This window comes from Paroedura picta, chromosome 17 (genome assembly GCF_049243985.1).
Source record: "Paroedura picta isolate Pp20150507F chromosome 17, Ppicta_v3.0, whole genome shotgun sequence".
Lineage (NCBI taxonomy): Eukaryota > Metazoa > Chordata > Lepidosauria > Squamata > Gekkonidae > Paroedura > Paroedura picta.
This window is the reverse complement of record NC_135385.1, coordinates 17,992,123-18,011,370: the sequence shown is the minus strand read 5'-3', so window position 1 is coordinate 18,011,370 and position 19,248 is coordinate 17,992,123. Positions and strand designations below refer to the sequence as shown.

At 47.5% G+C, this 19,248-nt stretch overlaps 1 protein-coding gene across 4 annotated transcripts in view; it reads right to left on the bottom strand.

Annotated features, from left to right (window-relative positions):
• SNX29 (sorting nexin 29) overlaps positions 1-19,248 on the bottom strand; it is a 154,446-nt gene that overhangs the window by 24,609 nt on the left and 110,589 nt on the right. For all 4 annotated transcript variants that reach the window (XR_013227311.1, XR_013227310.1, XM_077316989.1 and 1 more), the window contains one exon: positions 7,335-18,643. Coding sequence is in view for 2 of the 4 variants with exons in the window: in XM_077316989.1 (XP_077173104.1) it covers positions 18,514-18,643 (130 nt within the window). In the remaining 2 variants the exon portion in view is untranslated. Of the gene's footprint in view, positions 1-7,334; positions 18,644-19,248 lie in introns of those variants that run through there.

Genomic DNA, 19,248 nt, shown 5'->3' with positions numbered 1-19,248 from the left:
TCCACTGGGGAGAAATGAAGTAAACAAACAGACGGGGAATTCAGGAAGAGGTTTGACGCATCTCCTTGGATGCTTTAGGATGCTTAGGGCTCACATCATAATCACAAGATATCATAGTCCCATTGTATACGGCACTGGTCAGTCCACACCTGGAATACTGTGTGCAGTTCTGGAGGCCTCACTTCAAGAAGGACGTAGATAAAATTGAAAGGGTACAGAGGAGAGCGACGAAGATGATCTGGGGCCAAGGGACCAAGCCCTATGAAGATAGGTTGAGGGACTTGGGAATGTTCAGCCTGGAGAAAAGGAGGTTGAGAGGGGACATGATAGCCCTCTTTAAGTATTTGAAAGGTTGTCACTTGGAGGAGGGCAGGATGCTGTTCCCATTGGCTGCAGAGGAGAGACACTTGCTACACTGCACAGCCGAACAGTTCCAGCGTATTGCTGAAGAGATAACAAGGAGCCCTTTTGGGACCCCCTCAGCTTTCTGCAGGGGGACCCCGCAGGGCCAGACAACGGTGGGCTGAAGAGAAATTCTCTCACCTGAGGCGATAAACAACACGACCTGCAGACATTGGGCAAGCCGGCTTTGTGCCTGTTAGAGGCTGGGAAGGGCCTTTAAGGTGGGAGAAAGAGATGAATTGAAGAGAGATGCTTCAGCCCTCCGCGCTTTCCCCAAGCTCCTCTGCAAGATTAGCACAATATTTAATTGCATAATGTGCCCACTTCCCCTCACAGCCAGGGCATTTCAGACAAGGGTCCCGCACCCATCTTGTCCATCTCCCATAAGTTCAATGGGTCTACTTTTTAAGGGGGGGAAATAGGTGTTCACAGTATGGTCCTCCAGCGTTCACCCTCCAAACTCGTGCTGGCAAAAGGTTGAGCTCAGACGTTTCCTCTTTTCTCTGCCTTTCTTTTCCCCCCGCACAGTCTCTTCCTCTGCCGTCAGGTCCAATGGATTACCTTTCCAGCCCGACGCAACCTGTGTAAGGAAAGGCCTTCCTTCAAACCTCTTTGAAATGTCTATTTATTTTCCGCTTCCCTTGAAGTTGAAAATGGCGGACGCCGACATAAATGGAACAAAATACTTGTATGTTGCAATTTTCTTTCAGCATCTGCAAGATTTCGCAAGAAAGCCTTCACAAGCCACTGCCCTGCTACTATTTTAGCAAGCCGGCCAAAAATCTTTCCCTCTCGCTCCTGTTGAAAGGGCAACATAAATAGTTGATAAATAGTTCCAGGGTTTGGGGTTTGAACAGGAAGGATTGTTCCTTGACTTCTTGATTTTTTTACCTTTCAGTGAGACACAAGAAAGGGCAAGCCAACAGTATCAAATCTAAACATTTGGAAGAGGAGTATCAAGACCTTGTGTACCTGCTTCCTTGATCTTGACCAGTTTCATGAATTTTGACCTGTTCCACGTTTTTATGCTTTGGCTCAGTGATGTTTGTTTAACCTGTTGTTTACCTGTGTCTTAACTGTGTTTTTCACCACTCCTCTGCTGGCAGGTGTTTTATTGTTCTGACTTTGCCAGACTGATTTTGCTGGACTGATTGGTGCTCTTGGGAATGCCTGTAGCATCTGGGAGTTATCACATGCTTTGCCTGGGAATCTGAGTCTAGGAAACTTAGAGCCAGACATGTTTGAGAGCATGCCAAGATTTGAAATGGGGGGGGGAGAGGTTACGAGAGCAGTATAAAAGCATGTTTGTAGTATAGCTTATCAGTTTCAGCAAGGAAAATGCTTGCTTCTGTTCACCGTTTTCTTCAATAAAGAGATTTCTTGTTTATAACAGACCTGTTTATTAGGAACTTGATGGAGGCATTTTTTGTTCACAATTACCAGCGTTGCTCAGATGCTAATGATAGTTCTGAAGTAGTTTCAATAAGAAGTGTAGACATAATGCTAGAATAATGGGCCATTTTACTCAGAACGTTGTAGGTGCAATAACTTCATCTGCCTTGAACAAGCACAGACCGAGCTCTCCCACTGTGCACAATTTCCCTTTTTCAAGGGGAACAGTTGCGTAGGGAGCAGGGTATACTGAGGAATCCCACCCATAATTTGCCAATTTGCACAGACTCTGTCTAACTACTGTCTGTGTTGGGCCTTATATTTACGAAACACATGAGCTACTTTTACCAATGCACTGAGCTTCAGCCATCGAAAAAAGGCTTTTGTTAACATAAAAGAACAGGCACAATTAATGCATTTTTGATGTTCAGATAATCCCCCCTACAATATCAGTTCCTGGAGCATCTCTTTCTGGCTCCTTCCTGGGTAGCTTTAGGCAGAATCAGTCAGCTTTAGGGTGTTCCAAATTGCCCCCCAAGCTTTGCTTCCATACTAAAAAGCCTCCGTAGAGCCTTCTAATATTTTACAGATGGAAACTATATGCGAGGCCTTTACGCACACATCTAAATTGCATTTGTGGATTCATGGCAATAGGCTCGTCTCCTCTCATTGTGCAAATAACAAGTAAACAACTTTAATTGTTATGAAAACAAATTATTCTTGTATGCGGACTTTCTTTTGTCCTTATGTTCCCCTCAGTCACCGTGGCAGACTTATCCTCCGTAAATGTATCAAATCCCCTTTAAAGATGGTTATTCCTGCAGCCGTCTCTGTACCCTCTGGCAGCCAGTTCTACATTTTCATCACTCCCTGCGTAAAGTAGTATTTCCTTTTGTCAATCCTGAACCTACTGCCCATCGGACTGTCGAGCCAAATGCTCGACTTTGAAGAAGTTGATGCCCTAAGAGGCTTGAGAAAAAGTCTTATACACAGTGGTGGGCTATGGCTTCACGTTTGCACACACACACACACACACACACACACACACACACACACACACACACATGTGTTAGCTACAATATGCTAGCATAAAAATTCCAAGATGGCAACTCCTAACAGTGTGTGTGAGAGGGAGAGGGACCTCTTGTACTTTACAAAACATATGCTCACACATTAAAATAATGTTTCAGGGCACTTACGAAGGGGCGGTAATTTCTTCCTCTTGCTGCAGCTCCCCCCCTCCCTCCCAGGTCATTCTTATCCCCTGTGGAAATTGCGGATTTGTCTTAGGAAGACTTACATGCCCTCAAATTTTCCGAATTGTGTAGCTGAAGAAAGGCCATTATCTCCACTGACCTCCATCAAGGAGGTCTCCATGGGCTCTGAAACTTATAGATAAGGTGACCAACTTTGCAGTTCCTTTGAACTTGTGCTCTGGAGGCCCTAAATTTTCTGAAGTCTTTTAGCGGGAGAGCCACAACATTACCTCTTCCATTAACCCACACTAAATCCACAAACAATGAAGGTGCCATTGTTGTGACTCTGGTTATTAGACAGCTGTGCTGCCAGAAGAGTCTATCTGCAGCTTTGGACTGGATCTGCAGCCATATAGAAAAATCACACATCAATTCTAATTCTGGAAACAGAAAAGGGGAAATTTCCAAAGTGCAAGAACTGTTAAGAAGAAGAGTTGGTTTCTATATGCTGCTTTTCTGTGCTGAAGGAGTCTCAAAGCGGCTTTCCTTCCCCTCCCCACAACAGACACCCTGTGAGGTGGGTGAGGCTGACAGGGCCCAAAGAAGAAGAAGGGTTGGTTCTTATATGCCGCTTTTCTCTACCCAAAGGAGTCTCAAAGCGACTTAAAATCGCCTTCCCTTCCTCTCCTCACAATAGACACCCTGTGTGGGTGGTGAGGCTAAGAGAGCTCTGACAAGACTCCTCTATGAGAACAGCTGTATCAGGGCTGTGACTAACCCAAGATCACCCAGCTGGCTGCATGTGGAGGAGCAGCGGGGAATCAAACTTGGCTTGCCAGATTAGAAGCTGCCGCTCCTAATCACTACACTACACTGTACACCCCCATCCAGTAAAGGGATACAACTTCTCCGGAATACTTTGAACACAGCACGTATTCACCGCATGCCAGACATTCACTCCACAAAAAGAAATTCATGGTAGTTAGAAGTCCATTTTTTAGGGAACTACTCTCCCTTCCTTCTGTGGATAGATTCTGAAGTCAGATATTCAGACATCTATGCTAGCACTAATTCTGACAGATAAACTACAGTGTCCAGCAATGGTGCCAGATCACTCAAATATCACTCTTCTTCTCCTGTATCATCCAATCCCATCTCCTTCTGGACACAGGGCATCACGTAGGAGCCGAGGTCTCCTTCATTCAAAGGTCTTGTTTATTCTTTTGACAGTGTTATCAAAGTACCTTTCTATGTGAGCAGGAGTCACAAGGAAACTACAAAAGAGAGAGAGAGAGATTTATCAGTGGGAAGCAGACTAGAACTGGTGAACGCTGCAGTGTACCAGCTCCTTACCAATCACTGGCAATCTTCAAGCAGCAGCTGGACAGACCCTTATCCTGGATGCTTGAGGCTGATCCTGCGTTGAGCAGGGGGTGGGGCTAGATGGCCTGTCTGGCCCCTTCCTACTCTAGGATTCTATGATTCCAGGAAGAGGCTGCGTATTTTGTTTAGTAGTTCCTGCGTTAATCATTTTATTGCAACTTCTAGCCAACAAAAGGTATGGCGGTTTTTAGAAGGCACTATAAGTCAGTTTTATTGCAAGGGCTTTTTATGAGGTTAAGCTGCAGGCAGTTTCTTGGGCAGGAGTTTTACGGCACTGTGTGTTTAAAATGTTTGGAATTGGAAGCCACCTTGAGCCAAAGGGAATGGTGTAGTATGTATAATTTAAGTAAGTAAGTAACAACCCCGGGGGACTTCACAACCAAATCTTTTCATGCGGCGTTAGTGACAAGGGAAATGTATTGCTGTAGGCTTGCTTGTGAATCAGTCTGTTTGGCCCTAAGGGTCTGGCTCTGAGAAAAAAATAATTCTGAGAATCAGATTGTTGCAGATTATGTGGAAACACACAATCTGCAACAAACTGATTTTGGAAGGACTGTGGGGCCGGGTTCAGAACACGGGTGGCAGTGCGCCAAGAAGGACTCAGTGCTGGACTGGGCCAGCTGATGCCACCTGTCTTCCTTTCTGTCTACTCGTGTGCTCTCTGGCAAGGAACAAATGGACCTCACATCTGTAGTCATTTCCATTTCAGGGAGCGCGGCAGTAGATGTGTTTCCGCATTAACAAGATTCTTTAATAGTGAAATGTATTTCTCCAAATTGTTAGAAGATGGACTAACATTAGTTCTGTGTTCGTGATTTACATCAGAATCTAAAGAAGGCAACACTCCTTCAGCTACCAGGAGGGACTGGCAGGAGGCGGGTGAGAGAGAAAAGAATAAAGCCATTCGGAGATAGAGAGTGAGGACAGGAAAAAGTGCTGTGAGGATCAGAAGGTGGAGGAGTGGATCGACTGTACACGTTTACAGGTGATATGCAGGATGCCAAATCAAGGTTTGCAGGTAGCCTGTCTAATGTGGCCACTAACACAGCTCTAAAGCCAGTCGCACCTTTTATGTTGTCAACGTCTAGGACTGCACAATTTTAATTTCCAAGCATTCCTTTTTAATCGACGGTGCCACACTGGTTCTCTACTTTTAATATAATGTTTCTCCTAATAAAGTAAGATTGCTGACGGGGGGTTGGGGAGTGGACTCAAGTATGCTTCGGAAGCACACCAGGTACTGTGTCAGCACCGCTATAAACCAAAATTAAAACCCATTAATTACTAATTTGGGACACGCAAAACTGTAACCGGATGAAAAGCGGCGCTCGTCCGTATCTCATTGAGCTATTAAAGGTGGTTTCATTTAAAAAGATATGCTCAGGGCTTAGATTTTGCTTTGGTCTGACTAGGCAGCAAACTAGAATTTGCTGAAGATCCAATCCTTCTTAAGAATCCGAGGCTTCAAAAACCGGGATGTACAGACATGCTTGCTTCCAAAACCCAGCATTTATCTATTTATTGTTCTTGTAGGGCACACTGTAATGGCATCAGTGCCCCACTCCCAATCCAGTGGTGATTTCCTTCCTCCTTACCCTGTCTCTCTCAGGTATATTTATATTTATTATTGTTGTTGTCGTTATTATTAATTGGAGTTATATCCTGCCACTCTCGGAGACCGGCTTGCGGTGGGTTACCAAAACACTCCAGACAATAAAACCCCATAAAATACCCATAAAAACCCCAATCGTTACAATTACAACAACCCAAAATGGCAAAACAGCCCTCCTAACAGGAAGTCCCTTACGAGGGTGGCATGGGGGAAACCAAACTGTGCCAAGCTATCTGGCACAAATTACCAAGCGGAATCCCTACCCTTTGCTCCAGCACTGGCCCCGACCATAAATCTGGTCGAAGAGCTCTGTTTTCCGGGCCCTATGGGAAGCTGAAAGCTCTCCAAGGGCCCGCAGTTCCTCCGGGTATGTGTACATTTCTATTTGGAATCCATTCTTAAAAATGATTTTCTTTTTTAAAAAATCAAATGTCTTAGTGCAGACGTGGACCCTGGGCGTCTGTTAACCTGGTCGGCTTGAATATGGAAATAAAATCGCCATGACTTGCTACACTGTCCTAAATTTTGGGATTATGTCAGGCTTGGCAACGGACCAAAAAAAGGAGTCCTGAAAGCAGACCAAGACTGCAACCTTCACTAGCTCAAGAGAGGCCGTGGACAGGATCAGAGCACTAAATGAAGTTCTATCTATCAGAAGATGGGGAAAGACGGAGACAGAGGGGTGGGGTGAGGAGATTGCCTTTCACGGGCTACTGAGAATTTATAGAACCAACCAGAGTGTGGATCAAGGAGGGAGACTTCTGAATTGCTTGTTCTTCTCCAGTGATGTCTTGCAAGCCCCCAGCTTATACATCTCTAAAAAGGAACGGTTTTTAGCAGTTCCAAAACCGCAGTTCCCAGAATTCCTTGTCTGGGAATCGCAACATTGAGATTCCCAGACAAGGTATCTGAAGGACTGCTCCTCGTTTGCTGGCGGGTGCGGAAATGCCTGCGGAACTGTCTCCAGATGTTCTTCCAAGTTTGTAACTGACGGGTCTATTTTTACGCTTCCATCTGAGCTTCATATGCCGCGGCTGTTTTAATGGCTGCTTATTGGAGAATTGAATTACAATTAGCCCCCAGCTTTTATAAAGGATTTTCTTTCTTCCTTTCTTTCTGGTCGCCTCGCTTCCCAAAGCTAGGATGGATATATATATTTTTTTCAATTAAAGAAGCGCGGTGGCAAAATGGATTACGGAACGGCACGTTTCGCATTGCTCCCTCGAGGAGACTCTGCAGTTCTTTTTCGAAAGGCACGAAGCTTACTTTGGCAAATTAGAATTCCGATCCGTTCCCTCCTCTAGCTGCGGCTAGAGACTTGTGCCTGAACAGAGCTTGCAAGGACTCACCTGCCCCCTTGCGCCCTGTTTCAAGGGGCTTATCTTCACCTCCACAGGACAGGTGCGATCAAATCATCGCCCTCCTAAGCAGTAATCTGGAGAAGGCTAGCCGGCAGCCTCCTCCAGAGGGAATTTTCCACCGGGGCTGTGCTCAGAAGAATCCTTCTCTTGTTGGGAGCATATCACGAGGGCAGCTCAAAGCCGCAGTGTAGGCAGAACGCAGGAGCCTGCGACAAAGGAGAAAGTTTCCATCTGTGGGTATCGCTCACGCGGCAGCAGATTACTCGAGCGAGGAGAGTGGGAGAGCTGCCTCCACATATTTCATCATGTTGCATCGCATTTATGAAATAAACTTCCAGCGTCCTTTCAGGCCCAAGCCCCAAGGCGGATGATTGTTCCACCTGCGGTGGACTGGTCCCTGTCCACGGGAATATACCATATTGGTGATTCCATTGGATTGTCGCCTGACCGTTTCTGCACTGGGAACTTTGCTGCTCCGGCTCCCGTGCGGGAGCACAGATCTGGGGTGGATGAGGTGCACCGGGCCAAAGGCTCCCCCGTGTGGGAGCAGGAAGAGGCGGGGCAACCTCTTCCTGTCTCACATCTGGATGTAAAGAAGAGTCTCCTTCAAGGAGTTGTCATAGACTCTGCAGCCCTGAAAACACTGTGGACTTATGCTGGTTTTTCATTCATTCATTCATTCATTCATTCATTCATTCATTCATTCATTCATTCATTCATTCATTCATTCATTCATTCATTCATTCATTCATTCATTCATTCATTCATTCATTCATTCATTCATTCATATGCCGCCACTCTTCCAGTGGTCTCACGGCAATTTACAAAAGATAAAACAGTAAAAATACAAAACCCCATAAAAACACCCCTTACAACAATAGATAGATGGATAGATGGTGATCTATAACCGCCCCCCCCTTCAGGCAGAGGGCCAAGCCTTCTTCCACTGGGAGGGAAGGGCCAGATCTAAAAGGCATCGAGGGAAGATCCGCTGATGAAAACACCGGGACTCCACCCCGGCCTCAACCATAGGCCTGGTGGAAGAGCTCCGTGTTGCAGGCCCTGTGGAAAGTTGACAGCTCCAACAGGCCCCTCAGCTCCTCCGGGAGCTCATTCCACCAGGTTGGGGCCAGGTTTTAATCTGCTTAAAGACCAGGCTAGCTTGGAGACAGGGATATCCACAGTCAAACCAGCCTGCCATCAAAATGTACACTTCCTTGAAACAAAACCAGAGAACACCAACCCTGCCGGGATGGGCTGAACAGATGCAACCATTCCTCTCTTTGTGACTTGCTCTGAGTGAGGCCAGCGGATAGACCGCTCCAGCTCGAAGAGCAGGCAAAACCCCCCAAAAACGGGCCAGAAAAGGCATCGAGAGAGGAAAACAGATTCTGAAATCTCGGCACCGATGCCGGTCCTGGGCTTTCAAGACCGTTGTAAACGCTGGGCCAAGCGGCAGTAGCCATGGGAACGCAAATCCAAGCATACGGCTGGGCCTTTATCATTGCCAGCAAGTGTAGCCTTTGGAGCCTGTGTGGCAACCGGTGGAAAAAGGATGAATACAGCAATTGGAAAGGCAAGGGATCTCAGTCTGAGTTATGGAATAGGGGCGGGGGGAGGAGCCAATGTGAAATGATGGGTGCAGATGGAAGGGCTTTCAAGCAAGGTGTATTAGCAGGGCGTGGCTGGGTGGGGAGGCCTGCTTTGCTGGAAGAGGTGCCTCCTGGAACGTGCAAGAGGAAACAGGAGAAGGGAATGGGAGGACCAATGCACCTTCCCATGGCATCCACACATGACACCGCAGAAAGGGAGCTGGCTCCAGTAACCACTTAGCTAATTACTCGCAAGAGACGCACGCATGGAAGGCCCTGGCAGCCTACCCTGAAAGCTTGCCTCTTCATAACGCCCCCCTACCCTGTATAGGCGGGGGGTGGATTTATGTCCTCCCGCGGAAATGTACGGATTCAACTGGTTTCCTGAATGCTCTGCAGGACCTGAGGTCTCCCAGCGACTCAACTGATGACTGGCAGCAACAGATGTGGATTACCGTCAAATTGCACCCCGACATCCTCTCCACCCCAGTGTTAGGCTAGCAGGTTGGTCTATTGGGTAGGTACGTGAGAAGAAAAGGGAGTTGAGATATCTGGAGCAAGTCTGGAGGAAGGCTTGTGATGATGCATCATCTGGGCATGGAATTGGGGTTACTGTGGGTGGGCAGGTAGTTGTGAATTTCCTGCATTCTGCAGGGGGCTGGACTAGATGACCCTGGAGATCCCTTCCAACTCTAGGATTCTAGGAAGCATCAAGAATGTCTCATAAGGGCCTATGAGATGGCAGTGAAAGCCATACACAGTATCTGTTAGCTCACGCCTGGCTCAATTATTTAAAATAATTTGGTCTCTTATAGCCCTGGAAGAACAGCATTCAAATTGCTCCCAACTGGCTCTTAGCTATGCAAACTTTTTTTTTGTGAATAAAATCTTGGCGCTCTGCCAAGACCTCCCTCCAACTGTCAATGCAGTAAATGAGTTGGAGGCCCCTTGGTCATCTCTGGGGGTGGTTTTCGACAGCTTTGGGAGGCTCAATCAAACGGAGGTGGATAAAGTGATTTTAGCTCGCTGCCTCACCAATGTGGCTTGTTAAGGTGGGTAACAGGAGAACCGGGAAGCCCCTCCAAGAGATTATAAATCTGTCTCGGTCTTCAGAGACTTGTGCTGGCTTCAAGTTTCAGCTCTCTGCTGGGAGGAAGCACAGATGAGCTGACAGGAAGGCAGGGAAATAGGTTCCCTAAAGAAGTAGCAAGCTCCCCCTCACTTGCAAGTCTTTAAGCAGCAGTTGGACAGATGCTTATCATGGATGGTTTAGGCTGATCCTGCATTGAGTAGGGGGTTGGATTAGATGACCTGTATGCCCCTTCCCAACTGTATACAATTCTATTACATACAGTTGCTATTTTTTCAAGCGTTGTACCCCCTCGTGTGGAAATCTGGATAGATCAGGTCCCTGCCCTTAAATGGAAACATGATTTAAACATAGGCTTATAAAAGCATTCAGTGTATCAGAATCTCTCGTAAACATACAAAATGTCATTTATTACCATTAGTTGCAAACTAGTATATTTCAGCCAGATTCTAGCAACATTACTAGATATTCCACCCCCCCCCCCAAAAAAAAAAGAAATATTAATACAAGGTAGAATTTTAGAAAATTATATATACATAGGTTTTTAAATTATGTAACATAATATGAGTTAAATAATATAATCTGTTTACAGAAGCAGATCTGACCGTCATATATACATACAACTACATCAGAATAAGGGCTTGAAGAGATGCGACGTTTTACGGCCCGAAGAAGTCACGGCTTACGGTCCGAATTAATAGCGTATTTCCTACGCTCAGATCTAAGCCAGCTGGAAATCCAGTTTGCATCACCTGGTTGGCTGGTCCCGTGTATAAAAGCCTGTATTTTCAGTGTTTATAAACTTTATAAAGGCGTGGATGAATTGCATCTTTGCAGTTTCCATTTTCCCTGGTTTTTTCACTGCATTGACAGGCTTCCCCGGTTTCAACCATTTTTAACGGATACTGGACGACTAACAAGAAACATCCCAGCAATGCAATGTAACGCGGAGACGAATGAGCTTCATGCAGACCAAGACGCCTCGATCCAAATCCAGGCAAGAGCGACTGGTGTAGCCTCCTTCCAGGAGAATGTTTCAGTCGATAAATGTCAATGCCCAATGGAACAAGCACAACAGAAAGGATGAACTGAGAAATGGAACGCTGCCTTCGAAAAAGCCTTGGCAATTTCAACGGCCACCTGAAAATACTGGCATGCAAATCACGTTAATGGTGAGGTCGTATTGTAATCCAAGATTAAGCGGTTAATTACAGGAGACTGCCCCTCACTGGCAGTCTTCAAGCAAAGGTTGGATACCCACTTTTCTTGGATGCTTTAGGATGCTTTGGGCTGATCCTGCGTTGAGCAGGGGGGTGGACTAGATGGCCTGTAGGGCCCCTTCCAGCTCTAGGATTCTATGATTCTATGATCCTGCGTTGAGCAGGGGGTTGGACTAGATGGCCTGTGTGGCCCCTTCCAACTCTATGATTCTATGAGACGATGATCCATCAGCACAAGCGGGTCTCATCTGCTGCTGCTCACCACCGACACTGAAAGAGGGGGAATCCAGGAAGGCAGCCCCACCAGCACTTCCACAGGTTTTTCCCCACTACCCTGCTACAGAAGAGGAATGGAGCCTGTGCATTCGGGGAATGAACAGAGACCGAAATGCAAGCACCCTGAGGTCATCTTCCAAGGTCCACCTTGTTCAGTATTGTCTACTAGGACAGGTGGTGGCTCCATCAGGGGAACTTCTGAGATCCTCCTAACACTAGTGATATCAGGGACTGAGCAGAGGACCTTCTGAATGGCAGAAGGCTCGACCTCTCCATGAATTTACTCTTTTTTTAGAGTGTCATGTGTTCAACTGGGAGATTGCATAAGGAAATCAGATCGCTGACATATCCATTCCAATATGGTCCATGCCAGTGGTTCTCAACCTACCTGATGGTGCGACCCCCTTTGGGTCGCCAATGGAAGATGGCAGCAGTGGCCTTGGTGATCCCAGGGGAAAGGGTCAATTGACCCCCAAAGGGGTCATGACCCCCAGGTTGAGAACCGCTGGTCTACGCCCACTAGCAGAGGTTCGTCAAAATCCGAGGCAGAAATTTTCCCTTGGCCTACCGTCCAACATCATGTTAACTTGAGGCCAAGAAATGAACTTGGGTCCTTCCTTATAAAAAAACATGTGTTCAGCTATGACCCACTACTTCTACAGGAGGCAGAAGAAAAGGTATAAAAGAAATGTTTTAAATATTTCCTTAAGGTGTAATATAAAATACATATTTGTTTGAAGGAATCGTATTTAACTTCAATATATTAAAGTGATATTTTAGACTTGTCACATCTCGAATGTTGCAAAACCGAGGGAATAACCGGAGATTACAGAACTAATATAGAGGAAATGGAACAGGCCAGAAATAACACAGTAAGAAAATGGGGAAGGAGTCAGAAAGTTCATTATTCCTTCATAGTGAAGGAATGGAGCACCAGTGTTTTCCAACTCACTCAAACACCAAAAGGAAAGCAATTATCTCATTGCTCTGAAACGCAACCACATCTCATCCATTTTGAAGAGTTGGTTCTTATACGCTGCTTTTCTCTACCCGAAGGAGTCTCAGAGCAGCTTAAATTCACCTTCCCTTTCCTCTCCCCACAACAGACACCCTGTGGGGTGGGTGAGGCTGAGAGAGCCCTGATATTCCTGCTTGGTCAGAACGGCTTTATCAGTGCCGTGGCGAGCCCAAGGTCATCCAGCTGGCTGCATGTGGGGGAGCGCAGAATCGAACCTGGCATGCCAGATTAGAAGTCCGCACTCCTAACCACTACACCAAACTGGCTCTCCGGAACAGTGACCAAGATCCAGAGGACTACGAAGTGGGATTTCTGTTCTTGGAAAAGCAGATTTGTATGCCAAGTTGTCCCCTGATTTGGGAAGTCCCTTGTCTCGAAGGACAGGCTGCATTCAAACTCAGACCCAAAGTCCCCTTGAGCAAGAGTTGTGCGAGGAGTTGGGGAGGGGGAAAATCCCCCACAGTAGAGAAAGCCAAGTATGGCAGAATTAGAATCTAAATTCCTACATTTGAGAGCAGAATTCTTGGGCTGGCTGGAAATCAAGGTTTAAATCATAGGCCTCTTCGGAGACGTGGATGGAAGAACCTCTAAGTCCTTATGGGAAAGCATCTGTTTTAACTAGATGAAAACTAAATTTAAAATTTATCTGCTGGCAAACGGTGATTAGAGACGGGTGATTAGCTTTGTGGACTCCCGTTTCTCTTTTCTCTGCTGTTTCTTGACTCTCCTCCCTTTATTCTACATGTCTGTGGGGCTCAAATTAAAGCATTTAAACAGTCTGACTAGCGATTCTCTACTAGCGGTATACAACAAAGCCAGAATCCCACGAATCCTCATCGCTAAACTATCAGATGCACCAAATGGGGCTTGCCCGCATTTTCCCTTCTCCTTCCACAAATGCCCTCTTTCCCCCTGAAATTCCCCATCTGGTCTCAAATTCGCACCCCGTTTTCGGATCTGAAAGCATGCCGTCATTCCTTTTCATCATTAACACGATGTGACAGGCAACATCTCATTACCAGCTCGGTTTGCACACATTTTAGCCTCGTTTATGACGGCCGCACTGAACAAGTAATCCCCGGCCCTTAATAAATTCCTATTCATTTTGTTTTGACAGCTGGCCCCTAAACATTACTCTCTCTCCCCTACACAATGAAGCCTTCGTTTCATCGTGCCAAATGGCACCTTTGCATATTGCATTTTTTGGGGTGGTGGGGTGGGTGGGTGGGAGGGGCGAGTCGATTTTTGCTTCCAAATTTACAGCTCCACAGCCTTGCTGGCTTGCTGTATTAAGACGCGTTGGACGACGGGCTGTCTGCTTATTGCTTAATATGTCGTGAAATTATTAATCCTTGTGAACAAGGCGAGAGATAACAACTTGCTTCGGTGTGCCTTCTGTATAACCGTTACGAAACTTGAGATAAAGCTTGATTTGTGTGTGTGTGTGTTTTTCTTTTAAACTTAATGGGAGGCTTTGTTGCATGGGAATATTAAGTTTTACGCACCTGCGCCGATTCTCGAAATGCAGGGATGCCGTAAGAGGAGACAGGCCCTGCACCACTAGAGGGCAGGAGAGGAAATCTTTCTAAATAACCCGCTAATTGCCCTGCCCCATTTATTCCCCTGCTTCTGTGACTCCGGTGAACAGCCATGCTGTCCTCCCCCCCCCCCCCATAAAGAATGTGTTTTGTCAAAAAACAGGCATGGAGTACTGAGAGCAGCCCCCAGAAACAGTGACTAGAATCATAGAATCAAAGAATCATAGAGTTGGAAGGGGCCACACAGGCCATTTAGTCCAACCCCCTGCTCAACGCAGGATCATAGAATCACAGAATCATAGAGTTGGAAGGGGCCATAGAGGCCATCTAGTCCAACCCCCTGCTCAACACAGGTTCATAGAATCATAGAATCATAGAGTTGGAAGGGGCCACACAGGCCATCCAGTCCAACCCCCTGCTCAACACAGGTTCATAGAATCATAGAATCATAGAGTTGGAAGGGGCCACACAGGCCATCTAGTCCAACCCCCTGCTCAACACAGGTTCATAGAATCAAAGAATCATAGAGTTGGAAGGGGCCACACAGGCCATTTAGTCCAACCCCCTGCTCAACGCAGGTTCATAGAATCAAAGAATCATAGAGTTGGAAGGGGCCACACAGGCCATCTAGTTCAACCCCCTGCTCAACACAGGTTCATAGAATCATAGAGTTGGAAGGGGCCACACAGGCCATCTAGTTCAACCCCCTGCTCAACACAGGTTCATAGAATCATAGAGTTGGAAGGGGCCACACAGGCCATCTAGTCCAACCCCCTGCTCAACACAGGTTCATAGAATCAAAGAATCATAGAGTTGGAAGGGGCCACACAGGCCATTTAGTCCAACCCCCTGCTCAACGCAGGTTCATAGAATCAAAGAATCATAGAGTTGGAAGGGGCCACACAGGCCATCTAGTTCAACCCCCTGCTCAACACAGGTTCATAGAATCATAGAGTTGGAAGGGGCCACACAGGCCATCTAGTTCAACCCCCTGCTCAACACAGGTTCATAGAATCATAGAGTTGGAAGGGGCCACACAGGCCATCTAGTCCAACCCCCTGCTCAACACAGGTTCATAGAATCAAAGAATCATAGAGTTGGAAGGGGCCACACAGGCCATTTAGTCCAACCCCCTGCTCAACGCAGGTTCATAGAATCAAAGAATCATAGAGTTGGAAGGGGCCACACTAGGCCATCTAGTCCCACCCCCTGCTCAACACAGGTTCATAGAATCATAGAATCATAGAGTTGGAAGGGGCCATAAAGGCCATCGAGTCCAACCCCCTGCTCAACGCAGGATTAGCCCTAAGCATCCTAAAGCAGTAATCCCCAAAGCTGGGTTCGTTTGGAGGCCGCTCCCAGCACCGATAATAAATGACCATGGGATGATGGCTTTAGCTGGAAAAAGAGCGGGTAAACGTGGACGTCACAAGTCAGCCTTGTGAATACCGGCCGGCTGCAATAAGAGAGCCTGTTTCACCTATCAAATACGTGGCTAAGTCGTTCCACGTTTCGCGTGCGGCTTTTTACAAAGGAGTTCAATCTCCTTATCGTCTCGAAAGGCCCCAGAAAGAAAAGCTGTGTGTGTGTGTGCAATGCCGTTCTCTGAAGACAAACGATGCAGAAGATGCTCTCCCTGCTCTGCAAAAGGTTTCACGCAGTCTAACTTGCACCTCTGTGGTGTTAAAAGGCAGGATGAGGCCTGGGAATAGCTCAGGGGGCTCCTGTCAATCACTTTTGTTCTTGAGTGCTACCGAGGTGAGCGGCACGCTCACTGCTGTGGGCCACAGACGGCCAAAGGCCAGACAGAGGGAGGACTGGAACCGTTTTGAGGGACATTTCACTGCATTGCTCTTGGCCCACACTGTCTCTGGTTTTGCAGGGTTTTGAAACTAGTATAATGCCACGAAAAGCCTGTTAACCAGAAGTGGAAACAGTAGAAATACACACACTGTGAGCTACACTCCAATTCCAGCTCAGCCACTGCCTGTCACTAGCCGAAGGAAGTCTCGGCTTCCAGCTGTTTGCTAGGCATCTGCATGGGGTCGGTTTGCGGCTCTTGGGTGAAACACGGCAGAGATCTTCAAGGCACCTGAACGCCACAGGTAGAAATGCTGCAGAGGGAAATTCCATGCTGCATCATGTTTTTTTTTTCCAGCTCTAGTGCGCTTCTTCATTGGTGTGAAGGTGGTGGACAGATTGACTGTTTCCACACTGGAGGTTTCACGCCAGGCTGGAGGTTGGAGCTGGGGCAGGTTGCCCTGCCTACTCCTGTTCCTGCACGGGGGAGCGTTTGGCCCGGTGCACCTCGTCCGCAGTGGATTTGTGCTCCCTTACGGGAGCCGGGGCAGCAAAGTTCCCAGTGTGGAAACAGTCAGAAAGGGCTTTTTCCTACCATTGAACTCTGGGGCACCCCACAAAGGGCAGCACATTCAAGACAGGGGAGGGGAAGTACTTTTTTCACATAAGACATAGTTAAATTTATGGATTCTTTGTTTTAAGGGGTAGTGAAGCCTGAGAAAGGGACGGATTCCTGCCGGACAGATCTATCAACACCTCTAAAACAAGATGGCTAAAGAAATCCTGTGCATTAGAGGCAATGGACCACAGAGTAGCCGTCACGCTCTGGTTGTGGATACCATGGGGAAAGCAATGGGTTCTCCATCTTTGGAAGTTTTTCAACAGAGGCTGGAGAGCCATCTGATGGAGAGGCTGATTCTGTGAAGGCTCAAGGGGGTGGCAGGTTAGAATGGATGAGCAACAGGGTTGTGAGCGTCCTGCATGGGCTAGATGACCCATGAGGTCCCTTCCAACTCTATGATTCTAATGCTGGACTAGATGGACCCTAGATCTGATCCACCATGTAGACTTGGGCTTCTAGTAACCACTTCCCTCCCGTTGACGGTTTTGCCAACTTGTCAACTTGTCAACTTGTCAACAGTCTAAAAACAGAAAGACAAATGTAGCCACTTAACATCTCGTTGAGGCAAAGGTTTTCCAGGGGTGAGCCGGTGGTGGTGGCAAGGCAGGCGCATGTGGCCTTGCTCTCTCTCATCTTCCATCCATGCAAATTGCCTCCCCAAAGTCAGATACTACAGTCGACGCCAAAAATACAAGTAATCTGCTTCAGCATCAAGCATACATGTAATTCCATTGCTCTGGCATGCCAGTTCTGCAAACACTGCTCCCGCCAGGCCGTTCTGGCCAAGGGATAGACAGCTTTCCTCTACAAGGCCTCCAGGATAGATTCAAATGGGTAGCCGTGTTGGTCTGAAGCAGCCCAATACTCCAGGATGACTGCTACCAGCAGGGGGTGCTCCTTGGGCTCAACTGGTCGAAATCTTAGTCCGGTAAACATTATAATAACACTGCAGCCGGGGGGGAGGGGCTCCTTAACAGTCGGCATGCGGGCGCGTCTCTGGACCGGCAGCTTCGTATTTGTGGAAGAGGGACGACCGCTGAGTAAAATGCTAATGCGGCACGCTCAGAGGTGCGCACCGTGATCAAAAGGAAGTGCTCAGATACAGAAGAGAAGCAGCGATGATCCTTCGAAGAACACCGAGGATCGCCTCGCAGGGGGTTACTAAGGGAAGCAAAGCAGCCACGGGCTCACGTGTGCTCCACGGAAGTGCAATGCCCAGGCGTGGGCACACCAGGAGGCCAGATAAGAGACCCCCATCTCACGATAATCTGCTAGAAGAGATGCGCAATAGGCACTTCCGTGCGGCGGTGCTCAGCAGCGGCGCTTCACGAGCATCCAGGGGTGGCGAAAAGAACGCCCTGGGCCTTGTCATCTTGGGTGCTTTTCGAACACGCCAGCGGGAAATCGATGACAGAGTCCAGGCCACAACCTTGGGTCCAAATCTCTTCTTCTCCTCAAAGCCCTTTGGCCCGTGATCTCCTCGCTTGCCTTGAGGAACCTCATAACTCCAGCGCTCGGTTCCAAGCCAAAATAATAATAATAATAACAACAATAACAATAATAATAATAAGGCCACGTTGTATTGGTGGAGTGAACAGATCAGATGAAATCCACGAGGAAATAACCCCACCCCCTCTGGTTGTAATTATAAAAGGGCGAGGGGAAGGGCCCTCTAGTGACACGTAAGCCTTTTTGGAAGTGAAGTCGAACCGAGCAGAAGGCCGCCACACCCAAACCAAAGAAGTGCTGTTTGGCGAACCTTATTTGGCCGCAGTGGTGTATTAAAATAAATTATGAATTTGTTCGGCGAGCCAGTGACGACCTGGGCCAGTTCTGGAAGATGGCAGCCAAAAAGACCTGCCACTGACTGATGGGGGAAAGTTACCGCTTCAAAAAGCAAAAGTAAAAGTGACCTGCTTGATCAGAGCAGTGGTCCTCACCGCGGAAGGGTTCCTCTCCTGGTCCTAAGTTCCCCCGGGCTTACGGAATCCAAGCCAAAGCCAAATCAGAGTCAAAGGTCTCCGCTCTGAGGTTCCAGGTTCCGCGGCTCTCTCTGATGGCTCCGGGACAGTCGGGGAAACCGAGGCGTGGCTCGCTGGTGGCTGCTTTTGCTCGCGGGTTCTCCCGTGGGCTGGAAATCACTAAAGAAAGAAAGGGAGGAGGGGGGGGGATAGAACAGGTTGCAAACAAGTTTAGGGAGTGCATTAAACAACTCTGCACGAGACCGTCCCCCCCCCCCGCGATATATATGGAAACAGCAGATATTAGTAACAAAGCAAGATGGCTACGGAACGGGTTTACAACACGTAGAACAAAATGACGTCCATGGCCTGAGAACCAGAGGCGACATTAACAGACACACAGGCAGTTTTAGAAAATAAGCCGTCGAGGGCGCTTCAGAGAACATTGTTGTGATGATGGACAGATGCGGTGAGGAACAACGAGGCACCTGAGTTATGTACCCCCTTTGGAGGCGCCTATTAAAGTCTCCTTGAGCCATGAACAAGTGGCTCAAATAGAACTTACTGATGAAGCAGTTCTTTACCGCAGACAATTCTCAGACGATGTTGCTTACCTAGCCGTCACTCACGGGCTACACCCTCCTCGGAAAACTATAGTGCAAAAGGAATAAAGTTGTACTTTTTGCCAGTGGTTCCCCCTCCCCCCCCCCAACTTGAACCAAGTTTCCCCGGTTTGTGTACACTCCTAGTATTCAGCGCTATTGTTAACTTATCCCAATACTTTT